This window comes from Drosophila takahashii, chromosome 3L (genome assembly GCF_030179915.1).
Source record: "Drosophila takahashii strain IR98-3 E-12201 chromosome 3L, DtakHiC1v2, whole genome shotgun sequence".
In the NCBI taxonomy this organism is placed as follows: domain Eukaryota; kingdom Metazoa; phylum Arthropoda; class Insecta; order Diptera; family Drosophilidae; genus Drosophila; species Drosophila takahashii.
Window position 1 is genome coordinate 1736566 of NC_091680.1, and position 23858 is coordinate 1760423.

At 42.1% G+C, this 23858-nt stretch overlaps 9 protein-coding genes across 10 annotated transcripts in view; 6 read left to right on the forward strand and 3 right to left on the reverse strand.

The window, feature by feature from the left end:
* mwh (multiple wing hairs) overlaps window positions 1-21995 on the forward strand; it is a 32260-nt gene extending 10265 nt beyond the window's left edge. The window contains exons 4-9 of one of the 2 annotated variants that reach the window (XM_017137706.3): window positions 18421-18634; window positions 19166-19341; window positions 19405-19518; window positions 19576-19764; window positions 19833-20165; window positions 20229-21995. In XM_017137706.3, coding sequence (XP_016993195.3) covers window positions 18421-18634; window positions 19166-19341; window positions 19405-19518; window positions 19576-19764; window positions 19833-20165; window positions 20229-21744 — 2542 coding nt within the window. In that variant the 3' untranslated portion in view covers window positions 21745-21995. The remainder of the gene's footprint in view (window positions 1-18420; window positions 18635-19165; window positions 19342-19404; window positions 19519-19575; window positions 19765-19832; window positions 20166-20228) is intronic. The other variant, XM_070215629.1, reaches the window with a different exon arrangement.
* Window positions 1087-1574, forward strand: LOC108054671 (lysozyme A/C). The gene has a single exon (XM_017137718.3). It carries the CDS (start codon window positions 1111-1113, stop codon window positions 1531-1533), a length of 423 nt encoding a protein of 140 aa, XP_016993207.2. The 5' UTR covers window positions 1087-1110; the 3' UTR covers window positions 1534-1574.
* On the reverse strand, window positions 2939-3442 carry LOC108054667 (lysozyme A/C). Its single transcript, XM_017137714.3, has one exon. It carries the CDS (start codon window positions 3400-3402, stop codon window positions 2980-2982), a length of 423 nt encoding a protein of 140 aa, XP_016993203.3. The 5' UTR covers window positions 3403-3442; the 3' UTR covers window positions 2939-2979.
* On the reverse strand, window positions 6250-6754 carry LOC123003058 (lysozyme D-like). The gene has a single exon (XM_044394411.2). It carries the CDS (start codon window positions 6722-6724, stop codon window positions 6302-6304), a length of 423 nt encoding a protein of 140 aa, XP_044250346.1. The 5' UTR covers window positions 6725-6754; the 3' UTR covers window positions 6250-6301.
* On the forward strand, window positions 7252-7727 carry LOC108054672 (lysozyme E). The gene has a single exon (XM_017137719.3). The coding sequence runs from the start codon at window positions 7259-7261 to the stop codon at window positions 7679-7681; it is 423 nt and encodes a 140-aa protein (XP_016993208.2). The 5' UTR covers window positions 7252-7258; the 3' UTR covers window positions 7682-7727.
* Window positions 12476-13041, reverse strand: LysP (Lysozyme P). Its single transcript, XM_017137716.3, has one exon. It carries the CDS (start codon window positions 13013-13015, stop codon window positions 12590-12592), a length of 426 nt encoding a protein of 141 aa, XP_016993205.2. The 5' UTR covers window positions 13016-13041; the 3' UTR covers window positions 12476-12589.
* LOC108054670 (lysozyme S) lies at window positions 14530-15083 on the forward strand. Its single transcript, XM_017137717.3, has one exon. It carries the CDS (start codon window positions 14566-14568, stop codon window positions 14989-14991), a length of 426 nt encoding a protein of 141 aa, XP_016993206.1. The 5' UTR covers window positions 14530-14565; the 3' UTR covers window positions 14992-15083.
* LOC108054668 (lysozyme S-like) lies at window positions 16437-16890 on the forward strand. The gene has a single exon (XM_017137715.3). The coding sequence runs from the start codon at window positions 16437-16439 to the stop codon at window positions 16860-16862; it is 426 nt and encodes a 141-aa protein (XP_016993204.2). The 3' UTR covers window positions 16863-16890.
* Window positions 21996-22507: 512 nt separating the features above from the next.
* Window positions 22508-23664, forward strand: LOC108054665 (alpha-tocopherol transfer protein). The gene is made up of 3 exons (XM_017137710.3): window positions 22508-22912; window positions 22975-23347; window positions 23404-23664. The coding sequence occupies exons 1-3, from the start codon at window positions 22596-22598 to the stop codon at window positions 23662-23664; spliced, it is 951 nt and encodes a 316-aa protein (XP_016993199.3). The 5' UTR covers window positions 22508-22595.
* The last annotated feature ends 194 nt before the right edge of the window (window positions 23665-23858 follow it).

A 23858-nucleotide genomic window follows, 5' to 3' on the forward strand; every position in this document is an offset into this window, starting at 1 on the left:
AAAGAAACTCTCGAGAATACCAAGTCATAAAAAAATCTTAGAGGTGCGTGTGCGTTTTTAAGAGTATGAAAACAAATTACGTTTAACTGTAAGTCATGGAAAATTGAAGTGAAAATTGAATTGGCAGCGGCACGAGACCTCAAAGTCTTCAAAGTCTCAAATCTCGGGGAGCAGCCCCAATCCCCAGTAACAATGCCACTTTGTCCGTTTGCCGACGAAGACAAAGAAGAGGCCAACAAAAGAAACCAGCTTGTAAATAAATAAATAACAGTCGTGGCAGAGACCCAAAAATCAGGCTGAAAAATGAAAAAGCGAGTGTAGAAAAATCTGTTCCGGTCTGATTTAACAATTGTTAAACAGCTTATGCATTGGCCACGGTCTGCAGGTCCGACGACCAAAGGGAGGAGTAGGTGCTATCGAACACACACGCTACCCAGCGAATGGCCAACTTACTTTCAGCCTTAACCAAAAAAAAGAAAAAATAAAAGAAAAAGAAAACAGAAATTTCTTTCTTCACGCGATCTTCAGACATTCTTTTGCGGCACCTCCTTTTCCTCGAAGATTGGGCTTCCTTCTTTTGGAAACCGCTTTAAAGCCACATTAGCCAGGCCATCAACAGATGTTGGACACCTTGACGGGCCCTGACAAATGAAGCAATTGTTCGAGATGCGATTGGGTAACCGCACTTCGGAGTGGGGCAATAATAGTTGCGGGCCTTTTGCTTGGACCCAAGCTAATTGAAGCCAAAGGGGTAGACAAAGACCATAATTGAGATCAGGGGCCAATTGGCCAGGCAAACAGACCCAGTCCTCCATATCAGCAAAGCTGCTTCCACCAATTTGCATCCATTCAGAGAGCAGGTTCCTCTGTCCTCTGTCCACCTGACGTCAAATGTCTAAACGGCAAAGGGGATTCACCAGCGAATTTCCGTAATACTTCATTCATATTATCGAATACTCCAGGTGGTACTATCAATATGGTCTGATTTCCAAGCGATCACTTTCAACACGTCCAGATTAGTCGTAAAAATACTCCACAGATAACCGCCCGATAGATAATTTTCCGGCTATAAAAGCGCAGGGTTTTTGGGATCCCACATCAGTTTCAAACATGAAGGCTTTCATCGTTCTGGTTGCTTTGGCTTGTGCCGCCCCAGCTTTCGGTCGCACCATGGACCGTTGCTCCCTGGCCAGGGAGATGTCCAACCTGGGCGTTCCCCGCGATCAGCTGAACAAGTGGGCCTGCATTGCCGAGCACGAGAGCTCCTACCGCACCGGAGTGGTGGGTCCCGAGAACTACAACGGATCCAACGACTACGGCATCTTCCAGATCAACGACTACTACTGGTGCTCCCCTCCCAGCGGTCGCTTCTCCTACAACGAATGTGGCCTGAGCTGCAATGCCCTGTTGACCGACGACATCACCCACTCCGTCCGTTGCGCCCAGAAGGTCCTCAGCCAGCAGGGATGGTCCGCCTGGTCCACCTGGCACTACTGCAGCGGATGGTTGCCGTCCATCGATGACTGCTTCTAAGCCGATTTTGACCCGAAATAAAATGATTGCATAAAAAGAAATCACTTCTTAGTCCTTACTTTCATTTGCCTAGTACTACACGAACAGTAAGGATTTTTGTCAATCCCGAAGAATTCGCGTTAATATTAGTTTTGTTTTTTTAGCAACATAGCACATAGCAATCGAGATTTAATATATGGATGGTCTAACGTATTATTATTAGGGATTGGTTTTTTATTTATGTTTTTTATACAATTTTTTTATTATTTTTTTTATTTGTTTTTTTTTTTTGTAACATATTTATTGTGATTTCAGAAGAGAACGGTCTAACATGTCAAAAAAGAATGCAATTTGATAACACAATTATGCAAACAAAAACCGCGAATTCTTCAGACAGTTTGGTTTTACCAAAACCAGACCCATAGAATAAGATTTCACTTTTAAAATCAAAAACCTTTATATCTCTAACTTTTAATTACTTCGTTTGTTTGAAATGCTTTCCAATCTGCTGAACAGAATTTGCCTAATTTAAATTCGCTTATCTATAAGATAAAGCCATAAATATCAGTGGGAAGCTAAAAACTTTTGCACACACAGCACAGCATAAAATATATATCTTTTCCTCGCAGTAGAAAGTAAACTTAATGCTTCGCCTGACAGACAGCTAAAAAATGACAGCGGGTCAAAGCCAAATAATATGCAGACGCAGACAAATTCATTATAATTCCAATCAGCTTCGACTTGAGGCTCGAACAACCAGTCAAACTGGTGGCTCAATGACTCTAAATTTAAATATGCAAACACACACAAAAAACTACAAGCAAATAATGCAAACTTCCGTCTCCAAAGGCGAGAGAACTTAAAAATTTGGCAAATACAATAATGTCATAACGATTAAACAAATTTTTTGAGCCTAGGGCCTCCACGGAATTGAGCTCACGATAGGCGATTATTAAACGAATTCGAATTTTATGGCCTTAGGTTACAATTGTGACTGGGAGATATCAAAATTAGGAGAAAGCTGCTCAAAACAAAGGAATTAAGCTCTTAACTTGTCTTTATTGCGAATCAGCGAAACGAACTAAAAACTTTTCTCTAATGATTCAAGGGATGGGTTTTATCAGTGATCTGTGATACACTGAAGTTAAGTATTTAGTTGGTAATACGAGTTGAGTGTACCAACAGGCAATAAGAAGTCCTACATCAAGGAGATAGAAAGATGGTGATATTTAGTTTTTTCTTGGATGGGGTAGAGTCTTTTTTAGGTTTTTTAGAGCAGGCAATAAGAAGTCATGTGTCAAGGAACTAGAAAGGTGGTGATATTCGGTTTTTTTTTGGACGGGGTAGAGTCTTTTTTAGGTTTCAGAGTAACTTTACAAAGTTTTCTGAGAATATACGAGTTCCAAAAGGGTAAAAAACCAAAGAGTATAGTTTTATGCAATCATTTTATTTCGTATCAAAATCGGTTTAGAAGCACTCATCGATGGACGGCAACCATCCACTGCAGTAGTGCCAGGTGGACCAGGCGGACCATCCCTGCTGACTCAGGACCTTCTGGGCACAACGCACCGAGTTGGTAATGTCATCGCTCAACAGGGCATTGCAACTCAGGCCACACTCGTTGTAGGAGAAACGTCCACTGGGAGGAGCACACCAGTAGTAGTCGTTGATCTGGAAGATGCCGTAGTCGTTGGATCCGTTGTAGTTCTCAGGGCCAACCACTCCAGTGCGGTAGGAGCTCTCGTGCTCGGCAATGCAGGTCCACTTGTCCAGCTGATCGCGGGGAACGCCCAGGTTGGACATCTCCCTGGCCAAAGAGCAACGGTCCATGGTGCGACCGAAAGCTGGGGCGGCACAAGCCAAAGCAACCAGAACGATGAAGGCCTTCATGATGATTTGAATACCAAGGTAAACTGATGGTGAGGTCCTCGCAATGGAGGCTTTTATACGATTCGAAAGGAACCTTATCACACGGAGCATAGAAGCACTTGAGTGGTGATTAGGTGATAAGCATATTGGCCTGTCAATGGCTCTTCATTTGGCGATGAAAATTGGTTGATAGGGAGCCAAAGGGTTCTTATCACCAAAGTTTGTTTACAAATTCCACTGACGTTGGCCATTTTTTATCTCATTCGATTGTAATTGGCTTGGAGAACCGTTTAACCGCGGGGAAGTACAGCTAAGTCTTATCTTTGGAGACTCTTGGATTCTTGGCCATTATCCTAACAGTTCTCGACTCAAAGTTTGGCTGGACAATTAGCGACGAGCTGTATGGAAATGAGGTTTAATTGGCCTGGGTCGATTGTGAGTTCCACAGGCACAAAAAGTTCCAAGGCGAACTAACTCATGCATATGCAATGAGGTCTAGTCAGAAAATTCTTCTTGGCCAGAACTGTTAGGTGACACACTTTTCGGGGGGATAGAGAAAAGCCATTAGTTATTCAGCGGCGATTCAATAAATCAGCAAAAAGTAAAAGTGATAGTGTGATGCTCTCCACCGACAAAAGAATCGACAACTCATCTCGGAGTTGAGAGCTCCACTCGCTACACAAATTAGCATTAATTTATGAATTCATCTATAATTCATGGGGAGGCTAAGAAGGTCACGCTGGGAGGCTGGAGAGCTCTTGGAAAAAAAATAAATAACTCTACAGTAGCCTTTTGTCATTTGTCTTTGCTTTTAGCCACACGCGAAAGGTTAACAACTTTCTTGGCATTGCACAAATGTATTTTCTTCACTTGCCTGGAGATTTAGGCCCACTCGTAACCCCCAGGAGTACCGCTAAAGGCCCCTCCTCCTCCTCTCTTGAGTTGCAAATGGGGTTAATGTAACAGCCCGCAGTTTGCATACTTGTGGTCGTTAGTCAGACTTCAAGATAGAGTCGGTACTTGAGTCCAACCAACTCCAACCAACTCCATCCAATCGAGAAAGCAATGTGCAACCAAGTTGTTGTGACTGCTGATGATGTGTGGTAGCCTTGGGGTCTCTTGAAGAGCCAGTGGTTTTACGATTGAACGCACGCCCGTTACAGCAGATAAATAAACCGAGTCCGCACCAAATGGAGTTCTTTCAGGTCTTCGGGGCTCCGAGGCTTCCAATACCTAGATACAGCTCACTCCGAAGTAGAGCTTCTGCCCACTGAAGACCCTCTGTAATTGCCCACTTCAAAGGTAGCGGAGATGCTAACAAGGTTAATGGCTTGAAAACACTAACAATTAATACAACTTGCTCTAAAAACCCAAGGGTCTGGGTTTTGAGATGAGGCTAATCTGGTTAAACGAAATGGTCATGCTCTTATGTTTTTTCAAAAGGAGCGGCTTCAGACCATTTAGTAGTAGCTGATAAGTGCTGTAGATGGAGGAGTCTGAGGGTCTGGCCACTTTTGAATGGCCGGTTATTAAAAGTCTCGTGTGCACTTGCGATAAGGAAAGTAGTCGGTTGATACTTGAGATAGTAACATTGTGAGGATCTGTGGGTTAAGGTAATAACGACCTAGAAAAACGCTACCCACTTTCCGTTTCTAAGCTGATCTTCATTCTAAATATTAATATTTCCTCAAAATTAACTTCTAAGATCTTTATTTTTTTTTAATTTTTAAAAGGTTAGACAGTTTTATTATAGCTGAAAACTTGGAAGTTAGTTTAGGTTACAGACAGTGCCAGGAACGATATATATTTTTAGGTTGCATACTTCTTGAATACCACATTTCCTTTCACTTCTCATCCGCCCATGTTTTAGCGCATGGTTATAGTACTATTTTACAATTTATTTATAATACTTCGATTTATAGACCTCTTAAATTTATTTCCTATAAAAATCATTCCAGATCTCACTTTAAATTTCTCCAAATATTTTCTCCTTTATACCCATAAATATACCAAGTTGATCTTTACGATTAATGACTCTGTCAAAGGTTCACTTTCTAAGTTTGTGAATAGAATTTTATTGGAGTTTGCTAATCAACTTGAAAGTGTTGCTCTACCAAAAAAAAAAAAACCACAAATATATGCGCCAAAAAAGAAACATTTTTAAAACAAACAAAGCCAAAAGCATCGGTTTGCCATAAAATTAGCTGATAGCTTTTTGCAACGTTTTTCCCAAAAGAAAGTAAACTCGTAGCGCCAACTGTCAGCGGGTCAAAGTCAAGAAATAACCCCACCTAGGCAAATTCATTATAATTCCATTCAACTTGGACTTGTCTTTTGACTGACTGCCAAACCAAAGCAAACCAGTCAAACTGGTGTCTCTTGAGCGCAGAATGCGACAATCATAATTTTAAATTTAAATATAAAAGGCTCCGAGGCAAACTTCCGTCTTGGGTACTTGAAACGACAACTGCTAAGCTCAAAAAACCATAATGTCATAGCGATTATAGAAATGACTCAAAGCCTGGGGCGTCCACGAAAACAAATACATAATTTTGTACACGTTTTGCAATTATTTGTCGATTGGAATCTCATTGCCTTGGGTTCGGATTTTGGTTTTCTGCTGGGAGAAAGTGAAAATCGAAAGATCAACAAAGCATTTCTTCCTTGAATCATCTTTACTTCAAATCAGAAACGAAGAAATATCAGATTACAACTATTAAGATAAACCCAAGGAGTATAAACTTATGGGAAGCAATTAAAGTCAACTATTAAATTTAAGAGAAACCCAAGAGGCATGACTTTTAATGATCCCATATATCATGGTCTTAAGAGATTAATTCCCAGAAATCCAAAAGAACAAGCAAGATCTTTAGTTTAAATTGATAGTTTATTGACAGTCAAGTTAGGATCGGAAGAGAGCTTAGAAGCAGCTGTCGATGGATGGCAACCATCCGCTGCAGTAGTGCCAGGTGGACCAGGCGGACCATCCCTGCTGACTCAGGACCTTCTGGGCACAACGGACGGAGTTGGTGATGTCATCTGTGATAAGAGCGTTGCAGCTGAGACCACACTCGTTGTAGGAGAAGCGACCGCTGGGAGGAGCACACCAGTAGTAGTTGTTGATCTGGAAGATGCCGTAGTCGTTGGATCCGTTGTAGTTCTCGGGACCCACCACTCCGGTGCGGTAGGAGCTCTCGTGCTCGGCAATGCAGGTCCAGCGGGCCAATTGGTCACGGGGAACACCCAAGTTGGACATCTCCCTGGCCAGGGAGCAACGGTCCATGGTGCGACCGAAGGCAGGAGCGGCCAAAGCCAGAGCAACCAGAACGATAAAGGCCTTCATGTTTACAATTTACAGAAACTGATGTTGAATGGTCAACGGCCTGAGCTTTTATAGCAAAATTCTACAGTGATAATGGAATTATCTCGCACTTGAAGGCTGATATGGCTCTACCTTTTTCAATAAGGGTCTAGTCCTGATTAAATCAACAGATATGTTATTACGCAGTATTTTCTCGTTTGTAAAATAAACAAAATACAAATAAATCTCTGTTTCAATCATCCGAAAAATAGTTATAAGTAGTAAAATTTTAGTAAAATTCATACAAGAAATGACAAAATTCCAAGTGACTTTACAATATATTAAGCATATATGCTTATGAGAAAAACTTTACTTTATTAAATTGGCATATACCAAAACATATTGATAAGATACTCGCAAAGAAGGCACGCTTATAAGAGGTTCGGGGATTTTTCCAGTTATTTTCATTGATAAATTGAAGGGCTTTAATTGCTTATCTGCGATTTAGTTCGTTCCTCGTCCTATAAAAGCGCAAGAATTTTTGAGTTAGGCATCAGTTTTCTGTAAATTGTAAACATGAAGGCCTTCATCGTTCTGGTTGCTCTGGCTTTGGCCGCTCCTGCCTTCGGTCGCACCATGGACCGTTGTTCCTTGGCCAGGGAGATGTCCAACTTGGGTGTTCCCCGTGACCAATTGGCCCGCTGGACCTGCATTGCCGAGCACGAGAGCTCCTACCGCACTGGAGTCGTGGGTCCCGAGAACTACAACGGATCCAACGACTACGGCATCTTCCAGATCAACAACTACTACTGGTGTGCTCCTCCCAGCGGTCGCTTCTCCTACAACGAGTGTGGACTCAGTTGCAATGCCCTGATCACAGACGACATCACCCACTCCGTCCGTTGTGCCCAGAAGGTCCTCAGCCAGCAGGGATGGTCCGCCTGGTCCACCTGGCACTACTGCAGCGGATGGTTGCCATCCATCGACAGCTGCTTCTAAGCTCTCTTTTGATCCCAACTTGACTGTCAATAAACTATCGATTTAATTTAAAGATCTTTTATGTTCTTTTATATTTCTGGGAATTAGTCTCTTAAGACCATGAAAAATTGGGTTTTTACAACATGGATATAATCTCCAGATTTAACTTGTTTCTGTTGGATTAAAGTGATATTAGGTCTTGATATATTAGGTAATTTAAAAGTTATGTTTGTTTGTTTTTCATTATCAAAACCTAACAGTTCTTTGAATTTCCATGGGTTACAAGATTCTTTGGTTACTTCTCTTTCTCCACACACTTTCTAAATCGAAATGGGAGAAAATCGAAGAAAGAGCCGCAGCTTCTCTACCCTTCCACTTCTGATTCCTATTCCGATTCGCCTTTCCACAGGCCGATGACTTTGTGTTGGACCGGTCAATGAATTCTTAATGTAGCCACTGACCAGCACAGTGGGCAATAAATTATACAAGTAGCCCCTGTCTTCCACTCGGGTGATAAACGTACTTTGGCTGGGCATCTTGACTTCTCAGAACGGGAACGTTGAGTTTAGAGTGTTTGTCTAAAGGAAGTGAAAACGGAAGACAAAGACCCTCTACCAAGTAAAGTGCTGTGGGATTGATCGTCGTCTGAGGAACAGGCTAAAACAAAGCAGGAAACCAAAGACCGGAAAATTATACTCGTACCATTCCTGGTTTCCTCTAAGGGGAAAGGGAAGGGGCTTACCTTATAGAAGACCCCTGGCAAAGAGTGTTTCCTATAATCTGAGCACATTAGCACAAGTCGGGAGTGGAAATGCATAAGTAATTGCCCCGCAGGTTGAGGTTAGCCCTCGGGAGCGACATTGCGTGGGTCAGGCTAAAACAATTGCTTCGAAGTCACTGTAGCGTTAAGTTATGATGGTCCACAGATAACCAAGTACAACCAACGTTGGTTTACACTTGGTTTGTGGCCCATCTAATTGGTCTGAGGAGCCGGAGATGACAGATTGCAGGAATTGGAGGAGAAGGGCAGCTTGGGAAACGGGTTACTGGAGAACAAAATGTGGCTGATTTTAATGAATATCTTTAAGGAAGTGCGAACTTCTGGTGGTGTGCTTACTGAATGGCCAAAAGATTCATAAAGGTGATAGAGGTGATAAGTAGAAGTTCTGAAGAGGTACTAACTAAAGATCCAAATGATTAATCTTGAAGATAAAATAGGTCATAAATGGAAAATACGCAAGCCAAGAAACAAAGTTCTATGCCAAATGATTAGTAATTATATTAAGTTTAGTTAGGAGAAAGTTTAAAATAAATGTAAAACAAAAATTAAACAACATTGTTATATTTTTTTATTTATTTTTTGTTATTTATTATTTTTAATTAAAATTCTAAGGGTAAAATAATAGAGTAAATAGGAAATTAGATGCTTAAATAACTTTAAATAACCCCCTAAAAATCCTCGATTTATTGACCGATAGTAGAAAGTCTGAAATCTGGATTATTATAATTACAAAATTATACATATCAGCAAATGATTTGCAAAAGGACTTTAAAAAACCCCCTAGAAATCTCAGATTTATTTACCGATACTAGAAAGTCTGAAAATCTGGAAATGGGCTGTCCAAAAACCAACCAAAATTTAGCAATTCATGTGATTTTCATTTGAGATAACCCAGCGTAATTAAATTATCAATGGTGCCCCTCAAGCCGACATATCTCCAGACTCAGACAATTTTCCACTTGGCAAATGGACACATGGAACCGATGCCTCAAATTATACAAATCGCTTAGACCGATACGGGATATCTCTATAAACCGACGGGGGTTTACTTTTATCAGCGCACGAGTTCCTTGATATACTCCTAAAAACAAAAAAATAGAGAAGAAGTCAAAGTCTGTTCGTCGCAGTTGGCTTCCCCGTTTAGCGGAGTCAACAGTGTGTGGACGAGATTGCCGGGGATCGCTTGAGTGATCTGGAATGTTCTGCTAGAAAGCTGGACAGGATCTGATTACCCAGAAGACATGTGACATTGTGATTTCCAAGTATGGTGAGTCTGCTGTGGATGCTCAGTCCCTGGCTGCACATTGCACAATCCTATAGTATTACTTATTTTTCCGCCCGGTTAACTTAACATGATCTTCAGCTGCCCATTGTCAATGGCAGGCCAACTGCGTCGTAAAACCCCAGTGACACTTGTTGTTTTGGCCCCCGGTTTGAGCCACTTTCGGCATCAATTACCCGTCACAAACTCGGCTCACAAATTATAATCATTTCTCTCGACGCAACTGTGTCAAAAGGCAAGCTCCAGAGACTCAAAGACCCCGCTGCGATATAGTTTCAACGACAACATAAACCCTAATTATATTATTTGACAGCTGGGGCCCGCTGATGCCGATACATAACCTCGGGCGGGCAGGCCGAAAAAGTCCCAGTGAAAACTATAATGAGCGGTGGAAAATCTTTGCCCAAAAACAACAAAACCCACTGAAGAAAACCATTTTAATTTGGAGTCAAGCGCGAAGCCGTCAAGCATGACAGTCGGGCAGTACACTGGGGAAAAAATTAGTAGCAGTCAGGAAAATAATGTTTAAAAACTAATTTTCACACGAATTTAAATTACCTAAAAAAGGGTTTTTTGAAATATATTTTTTAAAGGTGTCTAAAATTGTGCAATAAAAAAAGGAACCAAAATCAAAGGGAATCAAAATTTCAGGTTTAAGATATTTTCTTGCATACTTTTAGACACCTTTGTAAAATATTTCAAAATCCAAGTGATTTTTGTAGCTCTTATTTCTATGAAATGTATTTAATGCGATGTTTCTGAAAAATATTATTCCTTATGAGATGAAATTATTTTTTACACATTTCTTATACAAATGCACAAACTATGTTAAATTTAAAGAAATATATTTTCTTGACAAACGAAAAGCTTTCTTTGCTTTGAGAAAAGTAAAATGTTATAAGGCTAATTTGTAATATTTTTTAAAGATTTATTTCTCTGAGTGCACTATCCGGTCGACAATCAAAAAGATGACAAAAGTCGGCGATGGGCGATGCGATCTCGAATCTGAAATCTCGACTCGTAGCTCAAGGGAGCTGACAGCCTTGGGAAATCTCTAACGAATCTCTTTGGAGAGATCTCTGACAGCTGAAAAGTGGCCACATTTCTCTCCGGCTTTGTCGGTTGCTAAATTCTCCTAATAGTTTTATCTCTCTTTTTCGGATTCGGGGTGAGTGTGGGTAAATTTCAGGCCAGAGACAAATGGCACACAACAAACAACAAACAGAAATGCAAATGGCGAAAAGAAATGGAACTGCCATGAGAACTTTTGCCTGTCAGCGGTGACTTAATCTCTGGCATCATCGTCAGCGAAAAACACTGAGGTAAACCCACATCCGATCCCAAAGACCGGGTTCCAGATGCTCAGATCTTGGCCATATATCTTTTTTGTAGTTTTTTATTTTTCGTGTGTTTTGCCAGCTTGTGTAACAATTTGGCAAGGTGTTCGCTTTAACACGAGACCAGAGAAGAGAAACTTTTCCCCAGATTTCCTTGGAATCTTTTTAATTCTTCTTAATTTTAAGAGCTGTCCGAAATGGTGTTTTCCGCGGAGAACACGCCTTTGAATGGGAAAGTCTGGACAGCAGAACGATTAAGTAGAGAGAAAATAAAAAGAAAAACCAAGGTAGATGGTATATGGCGTTTCTAATCCAATTCAAGGAATGTCATTCAACCGACACCCTTGAGAATAGCGCTACAAATTAATACATTAGGCTCTAGGCTCTATAACTCGTACTGGTCTTTGCCTTTTTCTCTGTTATTTCTTTTTTTTTGCCCAGCCTAAACGAACTCTAAATGGCAAAGTTGATCTCCAGCGATTAGCCGCAAATGGCAATCCCATAGACCTACATCATGTCTCGCTTCTCCGCTCTGCCTTAGATGTAATTGAATCGAAATTGTTTTCAATCCAAGCCAAAGTCCGTTGGCACTTGCCACTAGAGACATTAAGTTTTTATGTCTTCAATGAGACATATAAAAATATATACCATCTTGGCGGAGGCATGATGATGATAAAATAAACGCCACGATAACGGCGACTTTTCATACGTAATTTGTTTTATGCCTGGAAATTAAATTAACTTGTTTACCAGCCATTTTGCCATTTACTAGCTGCGTGCTTTTTGCTGGCCAAGAGTGAGGCAGTTAGTAATGTCTAATAGATTTCAGGCCGCTTTGGCCAGGCCAACTGTCATAATGACTCTGTTATGTGTGGGGCCATTATATAAAATTTCACTTTTCGACGCCGCCCGTCGAGCCAAAAAGGCTCTCCTATTTCCATTTGGAGACAGTTTTGCAATTGCAAAGAGATCGCCAGTCAAATGCACGAGGGAAAAATGTGGGCTTAAATATAAGAAATTTTAAATAAATCAATAAATTCAAGATAAATCGTATTATATTAAATACCATTTTCCGAATGGTAAAACAAATGGCTATGATGTCTCTAGCTCTTTAGAAAGGAAGTTAGGTTCTTTGGGAAAATAATTTACAGTTCATATTATAATTAAATATTAATCTGTGTTTTTTCAAAACAGAAAATATTTTCTCTGAGGACTTTTCCACCACTTTTTTTATATTTCTTTTTAATGCTCCTGAAAATCTTACATTGCCGTATTTAATAAGAAACCATCAACTATCTATCTATCTATTAAGGAAACTTCGAGTTATAGAACTTCAACAGTCTTCATTATTGGGAAAAATAAATGAAGAACATACATAGAAACTTTATATAATTTTTAAAATATTTGGTAAGCAGTTTATAGAAACACTTGTGTTTATTGGGAAGTAAATTTTAGAATTTTTTGATTAGGGCGGATACAGAAAATACTTTTTTTTGGGACTAGCACAATCACTGAAATATATTCAGATTTTAGAAGCAACTATTGATCGAGGGCAGGGTTCCGCTGCAGTACTTCCAGGTGGACCAGGCGGTCCATCCCTGTTGTCTCAGAACCTTTTGGGCGCATCTCACTGAGTTGGTGATATTATCGGTCAACAGGGCGTTGCAACTCAATCCACACTCGTTATAGGAAAAGCGACCATCTGCAGGTTTACACCAGTACTTGTTGTTGATCTGGAAGATGCCATAATCATTGGATCCATTCGAGTTGGCTGGACCCACGACTCCTGTGCGATAGGAACTCTCGTGCTGGGCAATGCAGGTCCACCTGGCCAGCTGATCCCGGGGAACCCCCAGATTGGACATCTCCCTGGCCAGGGAACATCTATCCATCGTTCGGGCTTTGGTGGCTACTGCTGCCAGAGCCAAGGCAAAAATCACTAGGAAGGCTTTCATCTTGATCTCACAATTGATTGCAATTATTTACTGATTATTCGATCTGCAGTCTCGAAATATTTATACCCAAGAAAGAGCTTTAAAGTCGTCGCAGTTGAGTCAACATTGTAGAACTATTTAATTGGAAAGAGCAATCAGTATTATTTACCCATCATTAGAGGGGCAAATAAGGTGGCTCTTTCTCATACAATGTCGGCGGTTAAATTCAGTCTTCCATAAAGTTAAATGTTCCATAAACTAAATGCCCCAAAAAAAATATATTCGAGATTTTCAAATTTCATGAGATCAAACAGTTAAGAAATCCAATTACGTTTCATTTTTTTGTTTTGGAAATAAGTAAGGGTTATCTTAACCTGATGATCTGAATTGATCTTGAGAAATTACTTAAAATAAAATGAAACAATCAGATTTAACAGTTACTTATCTTCAGATTATTTTTGCTAACCTTTCTTTTGTTTACAACGTTACCTCTTGAAAACAAATAATCTCCCTACTTAACAGAGACAATTCAAGTACTCGTACCCCCCAAAATAAATACGGAAGCGTTTAGCTTTCAGATATGGCAGTATCTTCAGTTTCTTCACACTCGAGCAGACAATCTACGCATTGAATGGGAATAAAATCGTATCTCAGCTCTTTGTGCGTAAGAGATCCATTCGGTTGAAGTTACCTGTCTCGAGTCCGAAGTCTTCCATCAGCTATTCGAAATATTTATCTCTAATATAGTAGGCATTGTATTGTGCGATGGTCTCCCTGCTCACGCAACTCGGTTGGTGGGGTTGCATGTGGGGGCTAATTATTCAACGTTATTCATTGTGCGGCATTCGAGGTATTCGAGTCTGGAAATTGCAATGCTCTTTCTTTTCTGCGCCCCAGACGCGAATTCCCATCCACAAGTTTAATGTCCGACTTTGAAGTTGGAGCTTTGGAATCGCAGGTTTAATGGCGAAACAGCTCCACTTGACTGCAGCTATTAGCCCCCCGGTCTTTTCGGTTTTTCGGTCTGGTTTATGTGATGATTAATCATCTGGATTACCACTTGGGCGGTTCCACAGCTCTATCTCTTGTGTTTTTCGGGCTACCCAAACTAAATGGGAGGCCCCTTCTAAGCCACTTCATCGTCATTGTTGATATAACAGCAATTATGCTAATCAGTTTGAAGGCGCGCCGAGGTCTCTACCTTTCTCCTGCATTCAATGAACTTCAACGATGACGAAATATATGGTTAACACCTTACTTTCAAGGTGATAGTAATGGTGTCTTATCAGTCGAAAGCTCTGTGACCTCGGAAAGCCTAAAACTATGCAGCATTTTTGGGCTTAGAAGTTCTTTTGTATTCTTTGAGATGGAACCCTCTGATGTACTCGTTCCGCTGATAAAGTTGTTTTGCTCCTCAATGAAATATTCAAATCAGTTAACCCTAATTGTATTTCTATCTTTGAGTGCTCTAAGCCAAAAGGCTGATAGCCCAACAGGTGGTATTCTAATTTTGCATAAATACCCAGGGCAGAACTAGAACAAGTCAAACAGTTTTGTTCAAACCAATCAACATGAAGGCTTTCTTTGCTCTGGTGGCTCTGGCAGCTATTGCCGCTCCTGCGATGGGAGGACGCACCCTCGATCGTTGCTCCCTGGCCCGTGAGATGTCCGACCTGGGCGTTCCCCGTGACCAGCTGGACAAGTGGACCTGCATTGCCCAGCACGAGTCTGACTACCGCACCTGGGTGGTGGGACCGGCCAACTCTGACGGATCCAACGACTACGGTATCTTCCAGATCAACGATCTCTACTGGTGCCAGGCCGATGGTCGCTTCTCCTACAACGAGTGTGGCCTGAGTTGCAATGCCCTGTTGAGCGATGACATTACCAACTCGGTGCGTTGCGCCCAGAAGGTCCTGAGTCAGCAGGGATGGGGAGCCTGGGCTGTTTGGCACTACTGCAGCGGATGGTTGCCGTCCATCGATGAGTGCTTCTAAACTGATTTTGACCACGAATTACAAAAATATTGCATTTACACAACTTTATCTGATTCTTTACTATTTTAAAAGAGTGGTGGGCTTGTAATGGAATGAGATTTTATCTTTCATTTATGTGACTAATTTGTACGGGGCAGTTCATCGATCTGAGTGGCGCTGAAATCGGACAGAGCTATTTCCTAAGCCCACTGAATATGAAGTTGTCAAAGGCAGTTCGGAAATGCTTTGCAAGCCAAATCCCAACCTTCCAGCTTTTATGGTTTCCGAGATCTCAGCGTTCATACGGACAAACAGACGGACAAAAATACGGACAAACAGACGGACACGACTGGATCGACTCATCTGGTGATCCTGATGCAAAATACACATATGTACTTCTACTTTCTTCTACCTGTTACACACTTTCCAACTATTCAATTTACCCATTTATAACTGGTAAAAAAAAAACTCAAAAAAAAATCGCACAACTGTGCATATTAAGTCGGTTTAAAATTATTTTTCTTAGCAATAAGCAATTTTAATAAATATCTAATTCTATTCGGATGATATAACATTCAATAATGTTCTTTTTGCATAAAAATCCTATTCAAACAATATTTCTCGATCAGTCAAGGACCTGCATTTAAACAATGTAAGAATGCTTTTGGTGAACCCGAACCATTATTTTAAAGACTTGATCTTGATTTTATAATAAAACCCTTTTAAAATATTCGAAAAGGTTTTAACTTACATTGAAAGCTCTACAAAAAAGGAGGCAAGTGAACCTTGTTCTTGGCAGAGTAAAATAATAGTCTAAGTGGTGACTGCGATATTAAAATTGCCTATTCGACTTATAAAGATAAAAGAATAAATTATAAGAAATAGATTGCAACTTAAGTATGCTGGCATATTCGCAATTGATTTTTATCGCGTTTGTTTATAAATTTTTTGTCGAATTGTTGACGCTTTCTTTTTTCTTGAACTTGATTTATTCTTATCAACTTAATGCGCCCCGGGGGTTTAACTTTCAATCTAGATCAATGAACCTGAAAAACCCAAACATTAACTATATTTTTGTAGACACCGGACATTCAAGGTAATTGATAATAACTTATCATCAGTTAAAATCCCGGTGGTTTCGCTTAATATGCTAGCCTAAAACTATGCTGCATTTTTTAGAGAAAGGTTTATTTGTATTATTTGAGATTAAACCTTTTGATGTACCCATTTTGCTGATAAAATACTTTGTTTTATTTTTAGTTGTTTTGGCTCTCAATGAATTATTTAAATCTTGAGACTTGTGGCTTTTTAATTATGGTTCTATCTTTGAGTGTTCGAAATCAGAACTTCAGAACTCAAGAAGGGACTATCAGCTGATAGGCGTAGGAATGTTGGAGGAATGATTTTCCATAAATACCCAAGCTAGAAGCTCACTTATTTAGACAGTTTTTTTCTAACTATTCAACATGAAGGCTTTCTTTGCTCTGGTGGCTCTGGCAGCTATTGCCGCTCCTGCGATGGGAGGACGCACCTTGGACCGTTGCTCCCTGGCCAGGGAGATGTCCAACCTGGGAGTTCCTCGTGACCAACTGGACAAGTGGACCTGCATTGCCCAGCACGAGTCTGACTACCGCACCTGGGTGGTGGGACCTGCCAACTCCGATGGCTCCAACGACTACGGAATCTTCCAGATCAACGATCTGTACTGGTGCCAGGCCGATGGTCGCTTCTCCTACAACGAGTGTGGACTCAGTTGCAATGCCCTGTTGAGCGATGACATCACCAACTCCGTTCGTTGTGCCCAGAAGGTCCTCAGTCAGCAGGGATGGTCCGCCTGGGCCGTCTGGCACTACTGCAGCGGTTGGTTGCCGTCCATCGATGAGTGCTTCTAAACTGATTTTGATCACGAATAAAACGATTGCATATAAACCCGAATCATTGACCACTTTTAAATGGAGTAGTAAGCATTAAAGATGACTAGAACCAGTTGGGAATTATAGAGTCGTAGAAGTATTTTTTAAAAATAAGTAGACCAAAATCTTATTTTTTGAGGGGGATAACTCATTTGAGCACTAGGATTTTTTAGATATCTTCTATTTTTCCTCTTTAATATAATTAATTAAGCCTCAAAAATCTAGAACTAAAAACTAGAACCAGTTGGGAATTATAGCGCCGTAGAAGTATCTTTGAAAACCAAGCACTCTAAAATATCTATTTTTGAGTAAATAACTAGGAATAAGTTAATTGAGCACTAGGATTTCTTAGAGATCTTTGATTTTCCTCCTTAAACATTTTATTAAAAACCATGAAAAACTTTTCTATTAATGACCCTGGCTGAGTGGTCCAAATAAAATCGCTCGGACATCTATTGCAACTAATGGAGAGCACTCTTTTCGAAGCCATTAGCCCGGGGTGCCATTTCACGGCTTATCAATTCCAGTTTTGTGGAGCAGTTCAGTTTTCAATTTCTGTCTCACAAATTGATTTATGCAAATTTGAGAGCTCGCACCCCGCCTCCTTCTGTTTTGAGTGATCTTTCAACACGGTTCGCAGCTGCCGCCGTTGAGATTTGAGTTTCTCCTGTCTGCGGCCAATGGCTGCTGACATTGATCGAAGAGTTGTTGTCTGGGCTGCTGTGGGAACCGCATTTGTATAGTAATCAGGCAGCACTCCATAGCCTCCGACTTGGAGCACTGACACTCAGAGCCTCATCCACACACACCTGACGAAAGAATCAAATCAGACCCACTCGTCGGCATAACTGAGCATCGGCGGTACGTGACTGATTGGAACTGATTGATACCGCAGTTGAGTTGCTATGAGTTGAGGTAACCCACCTGAGATGGGCACGTCATAACCAGCCGAACACAATGGCCTATGGGATTTGCATAGCATAGCCACCATATATGAACCGTTAACCCCGTCATTGTGGTTTAACGGTACTCGGTCTTTGGGAGAGGGAACTGCAGTGATGATCAGTGAAAGTGTCTTTATTTCTAGCACATTAAAATGCAAATTTTCATTATATTTTATCTACGCATTGAAGGCAAAAAAACAAATTTAGCGACTGTCACAGATTCGATTGGATCGCTTAGTTGTCAGATGACTAGGAAACAGGCCTGCAGCCCACATGCCAGACAAACAGACACCTCTTTTGCGATCTGGGTGTCGTTGACAGCGGATATATGCAAAAGCACCTGTCCCGAGACCACAGAAACCACCTTAACTTCAACTCCAAATCCAACTGGCGATAAGCCTTGGCTCGAAATGTTCAATAAACTTAACGGCTTGTTTTTCCGGTGCGTTACGTGGTGGCGACCCAAACTCCCAGCTACCGACCACTTTTTTTTATATACCTCCTATATATATGCAAATTCAAGTTCTCCCATGTCAAGCACGTACATTAATTGACTCCACCCCGATTGGTTTTCCCATTTCCAATTAACGCAGCGACACATCGACACTGCAGCGACACCAGATGGCTCCCAGTGTCTGCGAAATGGCTGGCCAGGGTCAAAGTAGTCAGGTGGCAGCACAAAAGACCAACGGATCCAATAGCTCGGGGACGAACAAGTGCGGAGCGAGCAGTCTCAATGGATCCCTGGCCTCCTACAAGATAGGCGGCTCTGAGCAGAGTTGGCCCCAGGCGCCAGTATTCAGCAAGGTAAGTCATCTTTACAAATATATAAAAGAGTGGCCTTAAAAAAAGGCAGGTTGAAACTGTAGTAAAAACGGCTGAATGTAGAAATCTTAAACAAAAAACCGAATTTCGTAAATAATCATTTAAGGGAAAAGATACATACAAAACAAGAAATTTCCTTTTTTTGGTTCTTAAATTGGTAGAATACCTTTTTAAAAAGATCACAAACATTTTTAAACCTAACCTGACAAAACAATTTCCACGGCCGCCATTTTAAAAGATAAAAAATAAAATAAATAATTGGTTAAAATTATATAAGAACAATGTAATCAAAATGCCAAGTTACGAAATCCCAGAACAATCCCTTATTGGTTAAAAAATTCGCGAAAAACATAAAAAAATGGAAGTTTTATATGTATCTCCCACCTTAACTACTAAAAAAAACAGCCGCCTAAAAAAAGGCAGGTTGAAACTGTAGCAAAAACGGTTGAACTTAAAAAACTAAAACAAAAAACCGAAATTCGTAAATAATCATTTAAATAATATGACTAACAGGAAAACCAGCGACCGCCTGTCTACAATCCCGAGGACTATGTGCACTCGCTGAGGAAGTTCATCAAGGCCAGCAGTTCGGCCAAGAAGCTGACCATCTACGATGTGAGCACGGGTTTGAGTGCCAAGGAAGAGGCCTCCAGATCGGCCACCCTGCCAGCCAAACACTCGGAGTACAAGTAATAGAGATCCAACTAAGCAATACAGAAGGCTAAATAATACTTTCTTTTTTAACCCTGTAGATCTCCCATTCCTGCTCCGCCAGAAAATGATAGAGAGATGTCCCTGCGTCAGTTTGGCTCCATCACAGATTTGCTCACCAAGCTGAGGGCTGATTTAAGGGTTTCCTTTCCCAGGTAATCATCATAGATTAACCCATCTATTTCCTTTCCTTATAACATTTTTCCTTATAGCTTCGTTCAAGAGTTTGTGGGCACTCCTGCGGATGGCATCAGCCACTTGCTGGAGGTCCTGCGCGCCATTCAAATGGCCCAGGCCAGCAATGGCCCAGCTCCGATGCCAGGAGCCAGTAGTTCCCTGGCCATGACCAGGAATCCACAGAGCTATCAACGAAGAGCTCTGCTGGATGAGCTGTCCTGCCTGTGAGTTGGAAGCCACTAATAATCCTCATTGTTTTAGAGAGTAATCCCTTTTCATAATCCTTTTTCAGGCAATGTCTCAGCATCTGTAGTTCGCGATCCCTGGATGCCATAGCCCGTTTGGGAAACACACCGGTGGGTCTCATGCCCCTGGCTTCCTCGGCCACTGGTCAGGGCATCCGAGCTCGCATTCTGGCCCTCCAGTTGCTCGCCTCCGCCTGCGATCGTCAGCCTTTCGGGGGAGGCAGTGGTGGTCAGAAGATTGCCTCGGCGGGACACACAGCCGTTTCGGATGCCATGTCCACGTTGCGATTGCGATGCAGTGAACCGGTGAGGTTTCGCCTGCTGGTGGGGATCCTGAATAGTGGAGGAGGATCCGGGGAGCTGCAGTGTGCGGGTGTCAAGTACGGCGAATCCTCTACAGAAATAATAAATATATATTACTAAATAATTATAATCCCCTATAGATTTCTCAACACCTTCATTGAGAGCGCGGTGAGCATTCAGCAGCGTCTGTACATCCAGGCAGAGCTCTTCCAGGCGGGCTTGGATGCCAGCACTTTGGCCAGGACCATCTCCTCCTCATCCCCCTGGCTGGATGCCCTGAAGATCGAGGTGAAGCGGTTCAATGAACTCCACATAGATGTGGATCAGATGATCACCCAGGCCAGGGATGCGGAGCGCGTGCGCAGCCAGATGGTGATCCTCGAAAGGAGAGTGCAGATCTTGCACGAGGAGAAGGCCGTGCTGACCTCCATGGAGCGGCGGCTCCAGGAACGCTGTGCGGAGCTCCAGCGCGAGATCTTCCGCCTGCAGGGCAACCAGCAGCAGCAGCAGTCCAAGTTCAAACCAGTGGATTCCCCATCCTCTGGCCATCACCAGCCAGTGGCCCTTCCCCGCCAGGTTGCTCCCCCGAAGAAGAACAAACAGAGCAGCTCGGAGCACGAGGATGAGGGGATTAGCAGCTCGGAAACGGGTGCCTCCCTGAGTCCTGTGCCCATTTTGGTCCTGCCCTCCAAGGCGAAGCAGTCGCGAAAGGTGGTAAAGCAGCCAAAGGAGGAGCAGGAGGATGAAGATGATGCGGCCACCATAGAGGATGTGATTGAGGAACTGGATAATATAGTTAGCGAGGCGGAGAAGCAGATCAGCAGTACCCATTCCAAGATGCGACACCATCGCTCGGTGGAGAAGGATATAGTACCAGTTAATATAGTACCACAGCCTCCCAGGAAATCCCGATCCTTGGCTCACCTGGTTGCCCGTACGGACTGCTCCGATCAGGAGGGTTCGGATTATGGGATGGTCCTGCATCAACCAGGAGATCCTGCGGCCGCCGAGCGCCTGGCCGCCATGCAGAGCTTCTTCGATGAGGTGGACTACGATGCTCCCGAAACGGATCAACCGGCGGCCTATCAAATGGAGTCCCCTACTCCCGATATGCCAGAGGCTAATGCCACGGCAACTGCTTACAATGCCAGCACAAATCGGGAGTTACTAGATGTGATCATGAATGCGCGGCACGATGAACACGATCCCACGATGCAGGCCTTGAGGAAAAGTGCCCAGGATATGGCTCCAGTTATTCCGATTCCCCATCACCCGGTGAAGGTCAAGGCTCCGGCGCCACCGCCTCCCACGCCCCCAGCTCAACAATTCAATGGGGTCTTCTTTATGACCGGGATGAACACCCCGCAGAAGTATCCCAAGCCGGACATCTCGGCTGCCCTGCAGGCGAGGAGGGTCACGAAGAATGTGGAGCGACTGGAGGCCGCTTTCGCCTCCGCTCATCCCGAAGCTCTCAATGAAGCGGCGATTGGAAGGGAAAAGTCGAGGAGCAATCAGCAGATCTACTTCACCAGCAATCTGGCCATGAGGATGCATGATCACTCCGCGGGTTTTGGAGGACAACCGACCATGCGATCGCGTTCCCACACCCAGGGATCCATGTCCAAGGTCACGGATCTGCCCTCCGGTCTCTACTAACCACGATACTCCAGAAAGAACTTAATCTCCTGTGCAATAAACACAATCCACACTCCTAGGTATATAGAACATCTATTTATAGAACATCTAAAGCTATCCATTATATGATTAACACGTTTCTTATGCAACACATCTCGAGATAACTGCGAACCAGACTAGTTTTAGTTACGGTGGCAGCTTCAACCGGGTATCTAGTTGATAAGTATTAGTTCCGTAGTTCATGTCTAGCCTAATTGATTCATTTTCTTTGAATAAAGTTCTTAAACTAAAGAGATACGGGTTGTTTTGTGCAAACCGGCAGCCGACGCAGACGAACTTTATCTATAACGATTTGTGGAATTGTGTGTGCTTAGAGATAAAGAGTCTATATTAACCCGCATGTGGGCAACAGGGTTATAATGGAACGATCTTATTGATAATTTAAATAGATTTTCTCAAGGTAAAGTTATCTGTCAGAGAAAGTTAACCTGTAGTTAAGTGGATTTCTCAATGCCAAGTTATCTGTCAGAGAAAGTTAACTTGTAGTTAAGTGGATTTCTCAATGTGAAATAAATATATGAAATCGGTCCATACAACCTTTATTTAAATAATCTCTCATTAAATAAAATAAAATTTAAAACAAAATATTTTACTAAAGTAAGTATCAAAGTATAAAACCGCTAATAGATTTTAGATCCTATCCTACTACTTTAAAACTTTTCCAATAGCCCCGCTAATCGCTAGTCAGATTAGTCGAAACTTATCGCTTGTTGCTTTGAATATTATTATGGTCTCGACCATTTAGAAGTGCATTGTCGGAGTGAAGTGTTTAATATTTCTGGGTTAGTCTGCAGCTGATAGCGCTACTGAGAATGAGTGGAAGTTCTAATCCCATAAGACCTTTACCGGCGGCTCTGCAAAAGGTGGCCATCGAGGAGCTAAACGAGGTTCCAAGTCGAGTGGAATCGGATATAGCCACCCTGAAGGAATGGCTGCAGAAGCAACCGCATATCTGTGCCTGTCTGGAGGATCAGTTTCTGCTCAGTTTTCTAAGGGGATCGAAATTTAGCTTGGAGAAGGCCAAGCAAAAGATCGATCGATTCTACAGTTTGCAAGCGGTTATTCCAGAGGTTTTCAACGAACATCGTTTGGCTGATGATCCTCAGGTGCTGGAGATTATTCAAATGGGGTAAATACTATAAAACCCTTTGAGATCTTGAAACTCTTCTTATATTTTCTTTATCCTTTTAGAGTTATATTGCGCATTCCTCTCGATAAGGAGGATACTGGACCAGCTGTGACTATCATAAGAGCGGGTTCCTATGACATCAACAAGTTCAAGTTCCAGGATATCATACGAGTGGGTTCCATGTTCGGCGAGATCATGATGCTGGAGGATGATAATGCCTCGGTTAGTGGTTACCTGGAGATCATGGATATGACTGGAGTGACGGGTGCGAATCTGTTTGCCCTTCAACCTCAACTTTTAAGCAAATTTTCCGCCTATGCGGATGAGGCGATGCCAACGCGTCAAAAGGGAATCCATTTCATCAATGTGCCCAAGTCATTTGAGACGGGCTTTAAAGCCTTGCTTGGATGGTTTCCGGGAAAAATCAAAGAGAGGGTAGGAATACTATTAAATTTTTCTACAATCAATCCTCATAACTCCTATATTTCTAGGTTTCAGTTAGTTCCGATCCCGAGGCCATTTTCGATAGAATCCCCAAGCACTATCTTCCTATAGAATATGGAGGTACTAAAGGAACCATGAAGGATATTACAACCGAGATGGAAGCTAAACTCCTTAAATACCGCAGCTACTTTCAAGACTGTCAGCATTTTGGAACCAATGACAAGTTGCGCGAGGAACCCTCAAATTTAAAACCCGAAGAAAGTCACTTTGGTCTGGATGGCTCTTTTCGCCAGTTGGTCATCGACTGAATCGGTTAAAATACCTGTTAACTCATCTAAGCCATAAACCCATAATAAATGCTTTTGATAAGCTCTACTTCTTGGCGACTACTTTACTATATGGTTATCAACATTTCAGGCGATAGCTTATCGATTCCAACTTGAATTGCACAAATGCTGGGCTAAAAAATCAACATTCGTTCATTGACCGTTTAGGAGAGACC